This window comes from Otolemur garnettii, unplaced genomic scaffold, assembly GCF_000181295.1.
Source record: "Otolemur garnettii isolate 467f Iridium unplaced genomic scaffold, OtoGar3 scaffold00074, whole genome shotgun sequence".
Classification (NCBI taxonomy): Eukaryota; Metazoa; Chordata; class Mammalia; order Primates; family Galagidae; genus Otolemur; species Otolemur garnettii.
The window spans coordinates 7,027,734-7,047,952 of record NW_003852469.1 but is presented as its reverse complement, the minus strand read 5'-3'; the positions used below and the strand labels follow the sequence as shown (position 1 = coordinate 7,047,952).

The 20,219-nt window shown below is 46.8% G+C and overlaps 1 protein-coding gene across 1 annotated transcript; it reads left to right on the top strand.

The window, feature by feature from the left end:
- The first annotated feature begins 8,974 nt into the window (after window positions 1-8,974).
- On the top strand, window positions 8,975-19,818 carry NPM2 (nucleophosmin/nucleoplasmin 2). Its single transcript, XM_023515549.1, has 8 exons — window positions 8,975-9,032; window positions 9,183-9,268; window positions 9,400-9,525; window positions 17,263-17,356; window positions 18,229-18,398; window positions 18,608-18,639; window positions 19,641-19,674; window positions 19,774-19,818. Exons 1-8 carry the CDS (start codon window positions 8,975-8,977, stop codon window positions 19,816-19,818), a joined length of 645 nt encoding a protein of 214 aa, XP_023371317.1.
- Window positions 19,819-20,219: the final 401 nt, after the last annotated feature.

The following is a 20,219-nucleotide window of genomic DNA, read 5'->3' as shown; positions in this document are numbered from 1 at the left end:
TTTAAGAAATAATGACTTTCCACAGACAAGTAACAACCTACTAAAAAATAATAGTTTTTCATTTTCTGAAACAGTCTTTATTAAGGACTTCCCCCCCACAAATGGAAAAAAATGTTTTAGTACCCTATGAAATTTCAATGCAGAAACAGACCACTTTCCAAAATACCCATGGTCTCTTTTCAAATCAGGAAAGGGGAGGGGGGAGTTGAAAATCTTACCTCTGTAGCTTGTCTTCAGGATCCATTACATTTGCCTTTAGATACCCTAACTTCACTCATCAGTCAGTCATTCTGATGTGTTTTGGATATAGTGGGTCAACTAAAGGAATCACCTGATGCAATGGGCACATGAGCCCATCAAGGTGGATGAAGTTTGGAAAATCATTCCCCTTCCTCAGAAAAGCCGTATGGTACTCAGGACAGCCTGACTCTGCTCTTTGTTGTCTATTCATTCATGGCCCAAACAGCTTGTCCTTTCTTTTCTTTTTTTTTTTTTTTTAAAGGTCTCACTCTTGTCACCTACTGTGAAATGCAGTGCTGTAGTCACAGCTTGCTGCAGCCTCAAACTTCTGGGCTCCAGCAATCCTTCCTCAGTCTTTTGAGTGGCAGGAACTACAGATATGTACCACAACACTTGGTTTTTAGTTTTGTGGGGTTTTTTAGGGTCTCACTATGTTGCTGACACTGATTTCAAACTCTTGGCCTGAAACCATCCTGGCTCCATCTCCCAAAGTTCTGGGAATATAGCTGTGAGCCCCTGCACACATCCCCCAAATTTTGGGGGGAGTAGGGGGAGACAAGAGTCTTGCCCTGTTGCCCTGGGTAGAGTGCAGTAGCATCACTGTAGTTCACTGCAACTTCAAACTCCTGGGCTCCTGCAACCCTCTTGCCTCAGCCTCCCAAATTTAGCAGGGACTTTTATGCCACCACACCCAGCTAGTTTTTCTAATTTTAGTAGAAATAGGATCTTGCTCTTGCTGAAGCTGTTCTTAGACTCCTGAGCTCAAGCAGTCGTCCTGCCTTGGCTTCCCAGAGTGCTGTGATTACAGGCATGAGCCCCCAAATAATTTCTGATGGTCAGCAACAGAAAAGGAAGCTCAAAAGAAATTCAGAAAAAGTAACCAGCAAGGCAAATTCATTTCTACTCTTCTGTGTGAGACCCCCCTCAATAATTGAAACTGACTCCAAAACATATAAAACAGTAATTAGAAAAGCACGATACCCAACAATTATATTTTTAGTTCTGTGCAATAGCCATGAAGACAAATCATCATGCCCTCCAGCATACTGCAGCACCTATGTAACCCAAACCATCCCATTCTTAGGTTGCAAAGGAATGAAAAACTGCAGGTTCTAACCCCTGCTATTCAATTGGATTAAGCAAGTTAGGGCATCTGTATTCATGGTCTGAAGGACAAACTCAGGATAGAAACTAATAGACAGTGGATATGTTCTTAAGTAAAGCTCAGGGGCCAATATGCATAGTTTGACAGGTAATCGCTGCAGGTAGTGAAAAGGTGGGAGAACGTAAGAGCAGCAGTCTCCAGATGACGTCTCCTTAGCTAAAAAGAGACATTACACTGTATAAGGAGGGTAAAACAGCCTTTCATGGCCAAATTAATTCATCTGGAAAATGGTTGAGAATGCCAACTAAGATACTGGAAAGGAGTGTAGCAGGCAGTTATATCAGAAAACGAGTCTCCCACCCTTTAATACCTTGCAGTCTGGGGCTGTATCATAAAGCAGACCAAGTTACAAGCTTTATAAACCAAGCTACGAACACTGCAGCATAACTATTCCATCCAACTAGACATGCAACTGCCATCTGCCTTTTCTCAGTCTGCCGAACTCTCCCCAGTCTAAATTCAGACTTGCACTTTTCAAGATCCAAAATTAGGCCCAGTCCATCTCTAAGAATTGACTTTGTGCTGCACCCTAAGAGCCTTAGGACCCACGTAATCGTTTCTCTGGGTATTGCTAACCAAACCCTACCTGTCCCAGCTTTAAAATGTGCTCCTCACAAGCCGGGACCGTACCGTCACGTCAAGGAAAAGATGTGTGATTTCTCGGGCGTGGAGAGAGCATCTGGAACTAATTTGGGTGAAGCCCCTGCAATGAGAGGCTGCCTGGTTTGGGCTGGTTAGACTCACATTGCTACCACAGGCCGCTACGCAAACCAAGAGCAGAAGCCGCAGACATCTGCCCACCTGAGCCAAGCAAGGGAATGAGGGAAACCGGGCGCACCTGACCCACCCTGACTTCCTAGGCCGGCCGCGCGGCCCCGGAAGTGGTTCCGGGCGTTCCTTCCGTCGGTAGGAGGTGCCGCCGCCCGTCACATCTGCGCACAGCGGCTCGCCCTCCGCGGCTCCGCCTCCACCCTGCGCAGGCGCAGTTAAGACTCGGTCCGACGCCGGCAGGACGGCTGTGGTGTGGTGGGGAGTCTGGCCGCTGCTTGAGTGAGAGGTGTTCTAGAGGGAGGCAGGAATTGGGGTCCGAGAACTGTGTGCCCGGCAGAGGTTCGAGTTCACGCTCACAGCGACCTCACGCCCAAGACCTGCAGCGGTGATCCCAGAGGCACGGGTGAGGGTGCGAAAGAACAAGGTTTGTGGCCAAGCAGACAGAAAAGGATGGACCCTGCGCAGCACGGTGTGCTCTGGGAGTGCGCGGGAGATGCGCTGGGCCAGCGCTGGTGGCAGGGAAGGACATCCTGCAGTGCAAATACACTGAGGCATGAAACTTCTTCTACTTTGCCGGCAGTTGCAAGAAGAAATGTGGCTGAAGACACAGTGTGGCCCTAACGTGTCTGGATTAGGTTTGGACGCAATAGCTCGGGTTTGGTTCAAAGCCACTTGGCAGATCTGCCTATTGATCAGTCTTTGTTTAACCCACCAGCTAGTGCGTTATACGCTTTTTAACCAAGGGCTAAGGAGGAAGTTGAGAGATACTAAGACAGGTGGAATCACCAGGTCTTTGTGAACAGTTGGATTTGGAGAGTAAAGAGGATGCTAGTATGATTCCCAGATTCAGAATAGAGGAGCATCTGAGTGAGGAAGAGGAAGCATGGTGCTGAGGAGAGAGTGCTGGGTAAGCCTGAATGAAACTCTCACACAAAGAAATTTCCAGGCTGTTAGAGAGAAAGCGCCTGGGGGCTACTATGATTGCCACAGTATAAATAATAGCCACAAAAATTCAGAAGATGGTAGAGAAAGGGACAGTTCTCAACTCATTTTATGAAACAGGCATATCCCAAATACTAAAACCAAAGACATTTTTAAAAAATGAAAGAATGAAATGGACCAGGAGTGGTGGCTCTACCTTTCATCCCAAGACAGCACTATGGGAGGCTGCAGCAAGAGGATCACTTAAGGATAGCCTGGGCAACATAGTTAGCCCTCACCTCTTCAAAAAGGAAGAGAAAATAGCCACTTGTGGTACCAAAAAGAAGAAGAAAATAGCCAGATGTGGTGGCATATGCTTGTAGTTCCAGCTACTTGGGAGACTAAAGTGGGAGGATTGCTTGACCCCAGGAGTTTGAGTGAACTGTGATGGAGCCACTGTATTCCAGCCTGAGTGACAAGGTGAATCCCTTTCTCTGAAGAAAAAGAAAAGAAAACCTTGTACACTAATATCCTTCATAAACATACATGCGGAAGTCCTAAACAATATAAGCAAGGGGTCAAATCCAACTATAAAAAAAGGATAATACGGCTTAGCACCCATAGGTCAGCAGTTAGGGCACTGGCAACATACACTGGGGCTTGCAGGTTCAAATCTGGCCTAGCCTGCCATCCAACAATGACAACTACAAAAAAAAAAAAAATAGCCAGGTGTTATGGTCCGTACCTGTAGTCCCAGCTACCTGGGAGGCTGAGGCAAAAGAATAGCTTAAGCCCAAGGGTTTGAGGTTGCTGTGAGCTGTGATGCCACGTACTCTACTGAGGGCAACATAGTGAAACTATATCTCAAAATAATAATAATAATACATCATGACCAGGTGGGATTGATCTTTAACATTCAAAAAATAAAAGAATGTAATTAACCAGATAAATAATGGATAACTAGTGGATCATCCCAATACATTAAAAATGTGATGAAATTAAACATCCGTTCATTAAAAAAAAAAAAAAACAGCAAACTGGGACTTTAAAGGAGGTGGAGGCAGGAGAATTGCTTGAGCCTAGGAGTTAGAGGTTACTGTGAGCAGTGATACCTCGGCACTCTACCCAGGGCGACAGCTTGAGGCTCTGTCTCAAAAAAAAAAAAAATGATATCTCCACTCCTGTGCTCTTTGCAACATTATTCACAATAGACAAACTATGGAAACAAAATGTCCACTGACAGATGAGTGGATAAAGAAAATGTGGTATATACATTTGGTGGAATATTATTCAGCCTTGAAAAAGAATGGAATTCTGCCATTGAGACAACATGAATGGACTTAGAAAGTATTGTGTTTAGTGAAATAAGACAGACACAGAAAGGCACACGTGAATGTCTAAGAGCAGCAGAGTGTAGAATGATGGTTGCCTGGAACTAAGAGAAGAGGAAAACAGGGAGGTGGTAGTCAAAGTATACAAAGTTTCAGGTTTTACTAGTTAGGGAGGTGAGGGGCAAAGGATACAAAGTTTCAGGTTTTACTAGTTAGAGAAGTGATGGTCAAAAGATAAAACTAATCTCTACCAAAAAAGTAGAAAAAAATCTGTCAGGTACTGTAGATACAATACCATCTGCCGTGGTACTGTAGTCCCAGCTACTTGGGAAGCTGAGGCAACAGGATGACTTGGCCCAGGAATTCAAGGTTACTATGAGCTGTGATGACACCATTGCACTCTGGCTTGGGCAACAGAGCAAGATCCTGTCCAAAAAAAAAAAATCAATGAACCTTATGTGGGTGAGAAGTTTCTTGGTGGAAGTATAAGGATAAGAGTGGCATGGGCTTGGCACCTGTGGCTCAAGTGGCTAAGGTGCCAGCCACAGACACCTAAGGTGGCAGGTTTGAATCCAGCCTGGGCCCGCCAAAACAACAATGACAGCTGCAACCAAAAAATAGCTGGGCGTTGTGGCAGGCGCCTGTGGTCCCAGCTACTTGGGAGGCTGAGGCAAGAGACTCGCTTAAGCCCAGGAGTTGGAGGTTGTTGTGAGCTGTGATGCCATGGCACTCTACCCAGGGGGGATAGCTTGAGGCTTTGTCTCAAAAAAAAAAAAAAGTGACATAAGAGACAAAAAAGTATATGATCATCTCCATATACCTATACAGAAAAAGCATTTGATGAAATTTAGCATCCCTTCATGATAAAAACTCAACAAATTAGGGCTGGGTGCAGTGGCTAACACCTGTGATCCTAGCACTCTGGGAGGCCAACGTGGGTAGATTGCTTAAATTCAGGAGTTTGAGACCAACCTGAGCAAAAGTAAAACCCAATCTCTACTAAAAATAGAAAAACTAGCCAGGCATGGTGGCACACACCTATAGTCACAGCTGTTCAAAAGGCTGAGGCCAGAGGATCTCTTGAGCTCATGAGTTTGAAATTGCTGTGAGCTATGACACCATGGCACTCTATCCAGGGTAACAGAGTGAGACTCTGTCTCAAAAAAAAAAAAAAAGGAACAATTTAGACATATAAGGAACATACATCAGCATCACAAAGGACGTATATGTCAGGCCCACAACTAACATCATACTGACTGGGGAAAAGCTAAAAGCCTCTCTAAGACCTTGAATAAGATGGCCTCTTTCACTACTCCCATTTAACATAGTACTGGGGTCTCAGCCAGTGCAATCAGGCAAGTAGGTGTTGAGGAGTGCTCCCTAAGGGTAGTCAGCATCTGATAGGACACTGAATCAGATTGCTTTCAGATTCCATCCCATGCCTACACCTGCTGGTAACATAGGGTTGGCAGTTAAGGACATGGGCCATGGGTAAGGTGACTAGATTTTAACATTGGTAAAGCGGAACACCATGGGGGGGGGGCCTGACAACAATGCAAACTTTGATAAGCAGTTCTCAATAATCAGTTCTCAACGATTATTTGTTACTATTAAAGTTTAACATTATAAAATTAACAAAAATAATATAACCATATCCTGGTAAAATAGCAACATAGCAGCCAAAAACCGAAAACTGTATATTCCCTTCCTGTTCTGTGTTCCCTAGCTTGTCGTGCATTCTTTCCAAAAATTGGGGCTTTTTTAAAATGCTGCAGGACGCAGGACAAATTGTTAAAAATCGGGACTGTCCCACCAAAAACGGGACATCTGGTCACCTTTTAGGGGGGTTGGGGGAGCTACTTGTTTATTCCAGACAGTTTGGCTCCTTCTGAGCTAATTATCCTTGCATACAAGCAAGGGAGGGAGCCAGTCTCCTTCTGATACCTTGCCCAGGAGGGGAGTAGGGAGTTTACATTAGCTTTTTCATTTCCAAATGAAGTTACATTAACCTCTTCATTCCCAAATGGAGTTACATTATTAACCTTTTCAGCAGCCGTATATTGTATATTCCCTTCCCATTCTGCCACTGTTCCCTAGCTTGTCATGCATTCTTTCCAAAAATCGGGACTTTTTTAAAACGCTGCGGGTCGTGGGACAAATTGTTAAAGATCAGGACTGTCCTGCCAAAAGCGGGATGTCTAGTCACCTTAGCCATGGGGCCTGGGATATGGCAGGCTCCCCTGCAATATGTAGTATTACTTTCTAGCTCTTTGACTTTGAGCAGACCACTTCCCCTTCTGTGCTTCAGTGTCCTCATCTGCACTAAGAACCAGACCACATCCCCTCCTAGAGGTAGTAAGAGATACTGCCATCATTATCACCATCATCACAGAGGAAGGGAGGGAGGAAGTCTGGTGCAGCAGGATGAAATCAGGAAGCTGCCAGTCACATGCCCACACTCTGACCAGCTGCCTCTGAGCCATTATGCATGCTGTTCCACCAATCTTAACCACACTATGTCACACACGGCCACTGGCTCAAATAATGAAGATACTCTAAGGCCACCCTAGGTCGTGGCCCCTCCCAGCAATCGGATACCTCTTCCCTTCCTCTGGAAGCCCCTCCATGTTGCTGCCTCATCACGTGGCTTTTTCTGGTCTCTAGGGGACAGACCAAGCTTCCATCTGCCTACAGCCCCCCAAATTCCCAATCAAGAACCAGGTACGCGGCAGGTGCTCAATACACATTTAAGGCTGCAGAGTCCTGCTCACTTCCCCTCTAACCTGAAGCATACTCTCCTTCCCTGTGGCGCTCGTCTGGGGAGACCAATCCTTGCCCTCAAAGTACAGTCACTGCTGAAGAGTGCAGACGCGGCTTGTCTTCAAAGTTTCCAAACTGGAGGAGGGGAGCTGCGGGGTCTTGATGCCATGAGAGAGATCCCGGGTTATTTATGGCTCCCAGGCAGCGATGTCTTGCGGATGTGTCAGCTGGAAGCAGTCTCCTCTTTACTGCTCCCTCTCAAATATACTTTTAAGTGCACACCGCCCCCCACCCCAGCCCTGGGCACCCAAGTTCTTACTTGGTCGCCCTTGTAAAGTCGCTCGAGGTGCCGTGTCGTGTGTTCCCACTGCCTCTCACTCGCCGTCTACGATTCCTTACCTGGGAAAACTTGCCATTAAGAAAACGGCTTGGCTCGGCGCCTGTAGCTCAACCGGCTAAGGCGCCAGCCATGTACACCTAAGGTGGCGGGTTCGAATCCCCAGCCCGGACCTGCCAAACAACAATGACGGCTGCAACCAAAAAATAGCCGGGCGTTGTGGCGGGCGCCTGTGGTCCCAGCTACTTGGGAGGCGGAGGCAGGAGACTCGCTTGAGCCCAGGAGTTGGAGGTTGCTGTGAGCTGTAATGCCACGGCACTCTACCCAGGGGGACAGCTTGAGGCTCTGTCTCAAAAAAAAAAAAAAAAAGAAAAAAGAAAACGGCTTGGCGGCGCCTGTGGCTTAGTGGGTAGGGTGCCGGCCCCATATACCGAGGGTGGCGGGTTCAAACCCGGCCCCAGCCAAACTGCAACCAAAAAATAGCAGGGCGTTGTGGCGGGCGCCTGTAGTCCCGGCTACTCGGGAGGCTGCGGCAAGAGAATCACCTAAGCCCAGGAGTTGGAGGTTGCTGTGAGCTGTGACACCACGGCACTCCACTCTACCGAGGGCGATAAAGTGAGACTCTGTCTCTACAAAAAAAAAAAAAAAACAGGGCTCTCCCTCCCTGGAAACATAGCCTTGGAGGCCCGGCCATGTGGCGGCAAAGGGATAGAAAGAAGAGGAGGTCAGGCGGTGAGCCCAGAGGGGCGTCTCTAGGTAGGGCGCATGGCCCCGAAAGGGGGCGCCCGGAGGCCGCCGTGAAGCCCATTCAAGGTGGTTCTAGCGGCGCCGGACCAGCTGCATCGTCCGCACCTGGGACCTTATTAGACGTGCAAATGCGCTCAACCCCACCCAGACCTACTTAAGAGGAAACAGCGGCTTGAGACCCAGAAATGCGCGCTGTAGTGAGCCTGCCAGGTGATTCTGCTCTCCTCGGGAGGAGGAAGGAATGGGAGCTGGGGGGTTCTTGCAGGCTGATTGGACAACTCCCCTTCTCCTTCTCGGGCCTCTTTAACAGCCTGGGGATGAGGCTGTGCTGCGCTCCGGGGCCGCCCAGGGTGTGACCCGCCCGAACGGAGCACGGACGGTGAGGTTGGAGACGCGTAGACAGGGCAGGGCGTTCACAGCGTTTCTCCGCGCCCCGGTGGAGATGGCCGAGCCATGGGCTCTCCCCTCCCGTGAGGTGGCTGGTACTTGGCCTCCGGGAGCGGACGATGAGCACTTGACTGTGGCAGGCGCTCGCCAGCCGCCGGCAAAGCCTCGCCACCTGTCGTACCGTCCGGCTTCCGGCGTGGCTCCGAGCGCTCGGGCCTGCTGAGCACAGAGACGGGGAGCGGGGTCCAGGACCTCGCCTCACCGCAGGCGCCCCTTCTTGCAGCTGCCAGGTCATCCTCTTCTCCTCCGGGCGCCATGAACCTCAGCAGCACTAGTAGCACGGGGGAAAAGACAGTGACCGCCGCGCTTTGGGGTGAGTGGGGACCCAGCCTCCTTCCCAGAGCACCCCCGCAGCTGAGGGCGCTGGAGAGCCGCTGCCCTTAGGAAAGGACGGGGAAGGGTATGGAGAGTCTCCTGGGGTGTGGGGAGGCCTGCCCGTTTCCCTCCCTCTCTCCTGGGGCAGGCTGTGAACTCAGTCAGGAGAAGCGGACTTGGACCTTCAAACCCCAGCAGGAGGGCAAGCAGGACAGTAAACTGCTGCTTCACACGGTGGGTGCCCCCCAAGGAGGGGAGAAGGATGGAGCGGGAGGCCTTCTCGAGTCCCAGCAGGTGACAACAGGTGTCTCCCATCTGCCCTCAGGGTGATGAGGTGCTTCTGTTTTGTTTCCAACCCCTCTCAGATTTGCTTGGGGGAAAAAGCTAAAGAGGAGCTGAACCGCGTGGAGATCCTACCTGCGGGGAGCCAGGAGGACAAGAAGATGCCGCCGGTCACCATCGCCTCGCTTCAGGGTTCGGTCCTGCCCATGGTGAGCCTTTCCCCGGGACGTCACTGTCTGGTCTGGAGGGGAAGGAAAGGACACATATGAAGGTGCATTCGCTCTCCAAAGGCACAGCCATGCTGGGGAGGTGACACAGCCCATGACTGCCAGCCCGGTGTCCAGCCCACCCACCCCCACCCGGCCTCTGTGTCTGAGACCTAGGGGGCTAAATACTTCTCTGCAAAAAAACTTTTCTGAACTATTCCCTGTTGGAGACAGGAACACTATTGGTTGTATATCTAGAAATTCTCTTATCTCCATTTATCCCAAGTTCTCTACGCAGACGATTATTGTGTATAAATAATGATAGTTTGTCTTAATCTTTATAAATCCTGCCACACTGCTGCACTAGTTGGGATGGCCAGTGTCATCCCTACATAAACTGATAATGGCTGGAATTCTTAGTTCCTTCCATATTTTTTTTTAAAGAAATGTTTCTACTATTTCTCCATTAAGCCAGCAGTTTGGTAAATATCCTTGGTGTGGTTAAGTCCTCATCCAGTGCTACTCTGCTTTAACAAATTTTTCTTTTGAATTATCAATGGAGGGTTAAATTTTATCAAATGCTTTTCCATTCATATGATTCTGGGCTCTTTAATTTATTAACGTGGTAAGCCATATCAATAGAATAATCAACTGGTTTGTATTCCCAGAATAAACACGACTTGTCATATTATAAATTCTAGATTTGCTTAGCTAATCCATTGAGACCTTTCTTTTTTCTAGTTTCATTTTTTTCTTTCATGTAAGTTGTCTTAGGACTTCTATTTTTTAACTCGTAGCTGAGGTTGTCTTATAAATGATCTTATTAGGGTGTTGAAGCGTGCTAACCTCCTGAACTGAGGAAGGAGCATTCCCTCTGTGTATTCCAGGGAGTGGTGAATAAGACTAGGATTAGCCATCCTTCGAGTTTGGGGAGACCCATCTGTCAAACTATTTTCTATCCATACACTCCATAGGAGAGCTCATCCTCTTCCATGGTATTAAAGGCCATCTGTATACATTAAGACTCAAACTTATTTCTGTAAATCCAACCCTCTCTTCAGCTCCTGATCCTATATCCAATTCAGTGTATTTAATAGAGCTCTAATAGAGGTCCTAAACTTGTCTAAAGCCAAGTACTTGATTATTATCTCAACCCTCCCCCAAACGTTATCTTCCACAGCCATATCTGATCCACCAGCAAATCCTGCAGGCTCCACCTTAACAATATGCATGTCTCAGCACCTCCCCTGCGGTAGCCCCCTGCTATAGCCTGCTCCAGGTGACCATGGCCTGCTGCTTGGTTTTATTGTGGGACTTCCCAACTACTTTCACTTTGGGTCCTCTGTAGTCTATTTCCAGGCAGGCAAACTATGGGCTAAATCTAGCCCACTGCCCATTTTGTAAGTAAAGTTTTATTGGAACACAGCCATGCTCATCCATTTATATCTCGTCGAGGGAAAGCAGCCATGAACAACAGCAGAGTTGAGTAGTCTTGGTGGAGACCATATGGTTTGTAAATCTAAAATATTACCTTCTGGCCCTTTTTAGAAAGTTGCTCTGCCTCTGGTCTATTCTGCACACCACTTCCAGAAAGAGCCTTTTAAACACGACTTAGCAAGTTGCTTCTCTGCTGGAACGTTTAGGTAGTGGCTTCTCACCTCCCTCAAGTGCTGGCCCTCAGCAATCTCTCTGACCTCAACCTTTGTTCCTTTCCCCTCCCCCAACCCTGCTGAAACCACAGCAGCCTCCTTGACTGTACCTTAAACTTCAAACATATCCCCTCATGGTCTTCACATTCACTGTTTCTCATTCCAGAACACTCTTCCCCTGCATATTCCCATGGGTTGCCCTCCCATTCACCAAGCCTTAGATCCAATGTCTCTCATCAAAGAGGTCCTCCCTGACTACCAGGAGCATCTCCTCTTCCTGCTTCACCCGGGAAATAATCACTTTTTCCCCAGTAGGACCCATCACTAGCATCAGCTTTTGTGTATTATCTTTCCACCCAGAAAGTTCTCTTCAACCAAGAGGGCCAACACTTTCCTTGCTGCATTATCCATAATGCCTACATGATAGTGCTTACCATATCGTAGGACTGCAATATATAATGAGTGAATGAATGATATGCGATTGTTTTGATTTTAAACTATTGTAATTTATTTCATGGTTATAGATCTACTTAGACATTTCTACTTTGAGTCAGTTTTTATTAGCTTTATTAAGGTATATTTATATACAATTTACCAAGGTTATGTTTACAACTTCACATGTTTGATAAATATATATAATTGTGTGACCACAAAGTAGAGAAAATTTCCATGAACCCTTAAAATCTCCCCATCCGCTTAGTAGTCAATCCCTTTCACCTACCCCTGTCTCTGGCAAACATTGACCTCTTTCTATCATTATAGTTTTGCCTCTTCTAGAATTTTATTTAAATGTAATCATTCCGTATACAGTCTCTTGAGCCAGCTTTTTTCGCTTACCATAATGCTGTTGAGACTTATGCACGATGTTGGTAAGACAGTGACGTGCTTCTTTATGTCGGTAACATGTAGGGTGTCGCTCTATAGATCCTAATCGTGATTTGTTCATTCACCTGTTAATGGACTTTCGGGTAGTTTCCAGTTTTAGACTATTATGAATGAATCTGCTATGAACGTGTGAGTGTGGACATGTTTTTATTTCACGTGGGTGTATACCTAGGAGTAGAATTGCTGGATGATATGGTAAACATCCACTAAACTTTATCCACACTGTTTTCTAAATTGCTATACTCTCTGGGAGGCCGAGGCAGGTGGATTGCCTGAGCTCCTGAGTCGAGACCAGCCTGAGCCCCAGAGTAAGGCCTCACCTGTAAAAATAGCCAGGCATTGTGGCAGGCACCTGTAGTCCCAGCTACTAGGAGGCTGAAGCAAGGGGATCACTTGAGCCCAAGAGTATCTTTTCTTTATATAACGGGGGTTTTTTTCTCTTTGTTACGTGGCAAATTAAATGCATTGATTTTCAGTAGTTATTGATTACTGTACATTCTTGGAATGAGCCCCATAATCTTTCACACACTGCTGGATTCTATTTGCCAATATTAAGGATATTAGTGTCTATTTAAGAGCAACACTGGCCTGTAGTTTTATGGTTTTGTCTGGTCTTAAGATGCCAGCATTACCCTCATATTAAAGAGAAGGAAAGTGTTTTATCCGCTTCTGTCTCCTGAAAGAGTTCATGTAAATTCAGTATTATTTCTTACAAGTTTTGGTAGAATTCACTAGTACACTCATGGGGTTATCATTTAACAAGTTAAATGTCTTTAGACATTTAGCAGATAACATAGATAACAAGTTAAGTGACTATTTGGGTTATCAGTCTTCTTGTTGAGAGCTTTTTGTTTTGTTTTAAGGAAGTTTATCATTTACATCGTCAAATATTGGTATAAAGTTGTTTGTAACGTTCTCTCCTTCCTTTTCTGTACTATCTGTACTGAAATCTGCTCTTTTGTTCCTGATATTTGGGTCCTTCCTCTCCTCCCTATCCCCTTACCCCCACCCCTCCATATACACACACACACATGCAGGCATATCTACTCTGGTGAGAGGTTTACTAGTTTTATCCTTTTATCAGTCTGTTTCAAAAGCTGGGTTTGGGTCTTGTCAATTCATCTCTGTTATTTATCTATTTATTTGAGACAGAATCTCACTTTGTCATCTTGGTAAAGTGCCGTGGAGTCACAGCTCACAGCAGCCTCAAACTCTTGGGCTCAAGTGATCAGCCTCAGCCTCCCAAGTAGCTGGGACTACAGGCACTGGCCACAACGTCCAGCAATTTTTAGAGACAGGATCTTGCTCTTGCTCGGGCTGGTCTCGAACTCTTCATTTCTTTAATTTTTATTAACCTGTTCCCTTTATTTCCTTTCTTCTGCTTATTTTAGTTTTAACTTGCTCTTTTTCTAGTTTCTTAAGGCAGGAGCTTTTATCTTTTTATTTCTTTTTGTCAGATACTCTTTCTCCAATTCAAGCATTTCATGCTCTGATTTCCTTCTAAGTAATTGTCTAGCTTCAATTCACAAATTTTGGTAAGTACTGTTTTCATTTTCATTCGGTTCAAATTATTCTCTAGTTGCCTTCTTCAGCCCTTGGAGGATTTAGAAGTATATGTGTATTTAACTTCCAGGTAATTAGGGATTTTCTAAAATTAATTGATTTCTTATTTAATTCAATTTTGGCCTGAGAACTTAATTGATAGAGTTTCCAACTAAAAGCGGTGTAGGCTAGATATAGTGGCTCACTCCTGTATTCCCAGCACTTTCGGAGGCTCAAGCAGGAGGATTACTTGAGGCCAGGAGTTTGAGACCAGCCTGGGCAACATTAGCCAGACCCCAACTCCACATAAAGTAAGAAAAATTAGTCAAGAAGTTCACCTGAGCTCAGGAGTCTGAAGCCCCAGTGAGCTGTGATGACACTACTGCACTCTAGCCTGGCAACAGAGTGAGACCCTGTCTCAAAAAAAATTTTTTTTAATAATGTTTTACACCCCAGAATGTGTCTTTTATTTTATTTTTGAGACAGAGTCTCACTCTGTCACCTTGGGTAGAGTGCAGTGGCATCACAGCTCATAGCAACCTCTTAGGCTTAAGTGATTCTCTTGTCTCAGCCACCCAAGTAGCTGGAACTACAGGAGCCTGCCACAACACCCGGCTATTTTTTGGTTGCAGTTGTCATTGTTGTTTGGCAGGCCCGGACTGGATTCGAACCTACCAGCTCCGGTGTATGTGGCTGGCACCCTAACCACTGAGCTACAAGTGCTAAGCCATACTGGGTAACTTCTTTGCAGCATTATTCTATCTTATTTATTATTGCCTCTGCTGGCTTATTCTACTTTTTAAATTATTCCATTGATTTCGATGCTTCTATTTTTCATATCTAGAAAGCTACATTTTATTTTTGTTTTTGAGACAGTCTCACTTTCTTGCCCCAGTAAAGTGCTGTGGTGTCATAGCTCACAGCAACCTCAAACTTTTGGGCTCAAACGATCCTCTTGCCTCAGCCTCCCAAGTAGCTGGGACTACAGGCATCTGCCACAACCCTCGACTATTTCTTTAGAGATGGGGTTTCATTCTTGCTTAGGCTGGTCTTGAACTCATAAGCTTCAGTGATCCACCTGCCTCGGCCTCCCAGAGTATTGGGATTACAGGCATGAGCCATTGTGCCCGGCCCTATTTTTATTTGTTGTAATGCCTTGTTCTTAAGATTCTGATTTCTGGTTTTCCATTTATTTCATTTTAATCGAACTTATTTCATAATTTTTTAGATTGGCATTCCCTTAAATTCTCGGTTGTGCTGGTTTGCAGTCATTTGGTTTCTTTCTGCTGACTCTGGCAGTATCATGTCATGTGCTTTGTAATTTTATATGGTGAGCTCATCTTTAGGTTTTGAAGTTTGTTTTGCTCTTTTCTGAAAGAATGATGTACGGCCTAGGTTTGGGGACTGTCCCAACAGTACTTTTATGTTTGCTTCTGCCATTTACCCCACAAATATGACAAACTCTGAGATTTAATGCAAAATGTCTTGGCTTAGCAGTACCCACAGAGTAAATTCAGTCCTCTTATACGTGAGCTACAGCTATGGGTTTTAGGGTATTCAAGGGGATTTCTTTTATTCCCATTTATACTTCCTTGTTACCTTCCTTTAAGGGTACCTGGGGGGGTGTTTTCTGGGTTATTTGGAGGGAGAGATGGTTTGGGGTTTTATGGTCCCCATCCTCTATTCACCCTGGGCCTCTTCTTAAGGATGTAGTCCTTTGGCCTGCCTCCTGCACACCTGCGTATCAAAACCCAGTGCTCTGACTATTTCCAGGCCATTTCCCTTCAGCTGCTGTGGCCCAGCTCTAGCACACACCTCTCTCCATTTCTGATACATGAAGATCCTTTTTTCTGTCTTGCCATCAGCTATAGGATAAAAACATTAAGTTACGTTCCATCCAGAATTTCTTTTTTTTTTAAACAGGCACCTGCCATAATGCCCAGCCATTTTTTGTTGTTGTGGTTGTTGTTATTGCAGTTTGGTGGGGCCAGGCTCAAACCCGCCACCCTCAGTATATGGGGCTGGTGCCCTACCCACTGAACCACAGGCACCACCCCAGAATTTCTAGGTGTTTATGGCTGCAGAATCTCTTTTCACTTATTTACCTCTGCCTGAACCAGAAGCTGTAAATTAATCTAACTAAGCCTCAGTTTCAGCCAGGCATGGTGGCTCATGCCTGTAATCCTAGCCCTCTGGAGGCTGAGGCAGAAGAATCCCTTAGAGTTCAAGACCAGCTTGAGTAAGAATGAGACCCTGTCTCTACTAAAAATACAAAAATTAGTCAGGTATTATGGTAGTCTCAGTTACTAGGGAGGCTCAGGCTCTTAGGAGAATCACTTAAACCCAAAAGTATGAGGTTGCTGTGAGCTAGGCTGATGCCATACCACTCTAGCTTGGGTGACAGAGACTCTGTCTCAAAAAAAAGAAAAAAAAACTAAGCCTCAGTTTCCTCCTTTGTATAGTAACAGTAGTTTTGTCATGGCCTTCTTGTGAGGATTTAAATGACAGAAAGTAGTTAAAATGATTAGCATGATGCCTGGCTTGTGGCAGCTCAAGCAATTTAAGCTATCAAAGCTGGGCAAGGTGGCTCACACCTGTAATCCTAGCACTCTAATCCTAGCACTCTGGGAAGCTGAGGCAGAAGGATTGCTGGAGCTCAGGAGTTCATGACCAGCCTGAGCAAGAGCAAGACCCCATCTCTAATAAAAATAACTAGTGGGTACCTGTAGGTCCAGCTACTTGGGAGGATGAGACAAGAGGATCACTTGAGCCTGAGAGTTTGAGGTTACTGTGAGCTATGATGCCATGGTGCTCTACCCAAGCTGATGGAGTGAGACTAAAAAAAACATATTAAGCCATTGTCATTATTCTAGAAAATGTGGAAAGTTTGGAGAATTATAAAGACGATTAAATGCCTTAGTGTCTGCTTACAATTATGATCAGCACTTTAATATGTTGCAGCCTTTATTCATTTGCATATCCATACAGTACTCATAAGACAGACATAGTTCTGTACATACAACTTTGCATCTGCTTATTTGATCAGTGTCTCAGGCAGCTTGGGTTGCTATAACAAAATACTACAGACTGGGAGAGCTTTGAGAACAGACACAGTTCTGGAAGCTGGGAGTCCAAGGTCAGGGGCCGGCCCAGTTGGGTTCTGGTGAAGTCTTATTGTGGCTTCCCACTGTGTGCTCACTCAGCGAGGGGAGCTCTCTAGCATCTCTTCTTACAAGGGCACTAATCCCCATCATGAGGGCTCCACCCTCTTGACTTAATCACTTCCCACGGCCCCACCTCCAAACACCATCACATTGGAGGTTAGGGCTTCGACATATGAACTTGGGGGTTGGGGGACACTATTTGGCTCCTAGCAATCTAACAGCTGCCCTGAGCTTGGAAGCACATTTGTGATTTGGGTGACGATAAGATTATCAGGTTCACATTCTTCTTGGATAGAACCCACCTAAGCAAAAGGGTACAGGGTGCAAAACAACTCTTAAGTGTTCCTGGTTGAGGGAGGGGAATAAATTGAGTCTTTCTGCCCAAGGCCAGCACCACCACCACCACCCCACCACCCCACCACCCCACCCCACCCCCGCCGATGCCAGGTCTGACTTACCTTGTCTTCTGTGCTCCTACTTCCATGTCCCTCCCTCTGCAGGTCTCCATGATGAAATTAGAGCTTTCTCCTCCAGTCACTTTTCACCTCCGGGCTGGCTCAGGACCTGTGTTCCTAAGTGGCCAGGAATGTTATGGTAAGTCTGAGCTTGGACACGGGAATGGTCTAAGAACAGTGTCTAGCATAGGGCTAGGGATGTACTAGATACTCAAACACTTGATAGATTTTGAATTTTTGGAGAAAGTCCCCAAAGGAAACAAGATTGCCAGTACCCTGGGCTAGTGGAAGACCATGGTCAAGGGTCCTGGTCCCAGGTCTTGTACCTCCGTGCCAAGTCCTCTATGAACCTCAGCCCCTCACCTGTACATGAGAATGGGACTATGCTTGGGTTCAACTTGAAGGAGTAATTGTGAGGAATGAATGGGCTATTCAAGGAAAGCACTTGGCCTTATGCCTTTTATAAGGAGCACGGAAAACATGGCTGCTCTGTGGTGTGCAGCTGTAGCAGTGACATGGACCATAGCTACTTGGCATAATGTTAACCCCTTCAAGGGCCCTTCAGCTGGCCCTCTTCTCTGTACAGCTGTGCCTCTTTCATCACTCTACTGTCCCGCTTAAAAACCTCTGGCAGGTCTCACTTCCCCTAGGATGAGATCTGAATTTGTCAGCTGTCTGTCTTAGGTACCCCATTCCTCTCCCCAACTGTGCCCACCTGCAACCTTGGCCCTGCCTCTGGCTCTATAGGGACCTTCCTCTTACCCAGACCGCATCACATCCCCTGCCCTCTTTCTGTTACCCCCAGCCCTCTGTGTTCCTAGACCCCCTACTTCACCCTGGCTTCCACTTTGTCAGGAGGGCCACAAAGGGTATGGCCCTTCACAGGCAGTAGGTAGGTGACCACTTCCAATCAGGGCAATACTTGGAGCAGAACCAATTTTGGAGTGGGAGTTAGACAGCAACCCTGGAGCCCAGAAGCTCTGACCTGCCCCCTTTCCCATGCTGTCACACAACCTTCAGACGTAACCTGGGATGAGGAAGAGGAGGAGGAGGAGGAAGCAGAAGAAGAGGAGGAAGAAGAGGAAGAAGAAGAGGAGGATGCAGAAATATCTATAGATGAGGACCTCCCGGTCAAACAAATCAAAAGGCCGGGGAGCCAGAAGCAGGCGAGTGCTGCTAAGGTGGGGAAAGGAGGCAGCTGTTTGAAATGAGGTGGGGACTCTGCAGAGGCACCTGCGGGATGGGGCACCAGGAGTTGGGGCTGGGCCTCCCATGTGGAGTGTGTGCAGGGCAGGCTAAGGCCACTGCGGCCAAGTCCTGCCAGGAACTCGGCCGGAGACCTCATGGATCTCACCCTAACTCTCCTAATGTGCTCATTTTTGGTTCCCAGAAAAAAAAGCTGGAAAAAGAAGAACTATCCAGGTAACTATTGAATGAGCCAAAATCTTGTAGCTGAGGCTGTAGTGCTAGCAGTGTAACTGATATGTGTCTGTGCACAAAAACATGGGCCCAGGGACATGGTAGCCCTGGAAGTAGGCATCACTTTCTTGCCACTTACGGCAATTCCATCCAAAGAATACTGTCCAAAATAGGAGGAAAACCATATGCACTAATATGGCATTATTACAAATAATAGCGGAAAAGTGAAAGTGTTCTAAATATCTACCAGTGTCACAGGTAAACCGTGCCACATCTTCTCAATGGTATGTTACAGAATGCTTACAAAGAATATAGCAACCTGAAAGTGCTGACAGGATTTCAAGAACAGGATAGCAATCATTTTATTTCACATTTTTAAAAGGAGTTTGATTAAAAAAAATTAATTTTAAAAAAGTGGCTTGGCGCCTACCACATACACCTAAGGTGGCGGGTTCGAATCCCCAGCCCGGACCCGCCAAACAACAGTGACGGCTGCAACCAAAAAATAGCCGGCCCTTGTGGCGGGCGCCTGTGGTCCCAGCTACTTGGGAGGTGGAGGCAGGAGAATCGCTTGAGCCTAGGAGCTGGAGGGTTGTTGTGAGCTGTGATGTCACAGCACTCTATCCAGGGAGACAGCTTGAAGCTCTGTCTCAAAAAAAAAAAAAAAAAAAAGCCTGAAAGGAATTACACCAAAGTTTTGATATTGGTTGACAGATAAAGAAAACTCATTTTCTTGTCCATTTGCTATATTTTGTGCAGTATGGTTCATGAACCATATTGAAAAGATGGTTTATTACATTTTAATGAAAAGATATATTTGGGATATATGAAGATGGAAGTCTAAAAAGGAAGAGACACCTTGTTTACAGAGGCTTAGAGTGGCCCCTGGGAGGTGACCAGCCAGAGGGGGCTCCCCGGTGTGGATGTTAGGAGAGCCATGTGGGCACTGGCTGGGCTCACTCCCACCCACACCCCACCCCTTGTCCACCCCCACCCTGTTCCAGATCCATTGTTAGAGGCAAGAGCCCAGCGAGGAAGGTGAGTGGGGATCAGGGCTGTGGGGAGGCAGACAGCTTTGTGAGGGCTGCCCAGGCTGAGCAGGGAGTAGGACAGGGGTGTCCTGCCTTCTCTCCACAGACCAAACTCATGGCCAAACCCAAGAAGCTGGGGTCTAAGAAATGAGCCAGGCGTACAAGAGCACTGTGCAGAGTGGGCCTCCACTGGGCTTGCTGTGGGTGTAGGTGAACCCCACCCAACCCTCTCCATCTGAGTCTGAATGAGGCAGGGTTGCTGTGGAGGGTGACGCCAAACCCTTTCACCCCAACTCTCCTTTTTCCAGAGGCCCTAGAGAGAAGAGCCTCACCTCAGAGCCACAATAAAGTTTGCTTTGCCAAGACCCTTCCTCCTCCTCTTCCCTGGTGCTGGCCTCCTCGCCGCTGCGCAGCCCAAGTGCCCGGCAGAGGGCAGCCACGAACCAGCACACCCAGGCCCTGAGGTCTCCTGAGCCTGAAGCTGCTGAGCCTCCTCCTGGCACCCCACCCCCCAGCTTTGAGGGAGGGACCAAGTGTCTCAGTGTCAGGTGG

Excerpts from the sequence above, each read along its gene's own strand:
- NPM2 (XM_023515549.1), top strand. The coding sequence starts at position 8,975 with ATGAACCTCAGCAGCACTAGTAGCACGGGGGAAAAGACAGTGACCGCC. Across the intron at positions 9,033-9,182 it reads AGTGACCGCCGCGCTTTGGG|GCTGTGAACTCAGTCAGGAG; the intron begins GTGAGTGGGGAC and ends CTCCTGGGGCAG. Across the intron at positions 19,675-19,773 it reads GCAAGAGCCCAGCGAGGAAG|ACCAAACTCATGGCCAAACC; the intron begins GTGAGTGGGGAT and ends TTCTCTCCACAG.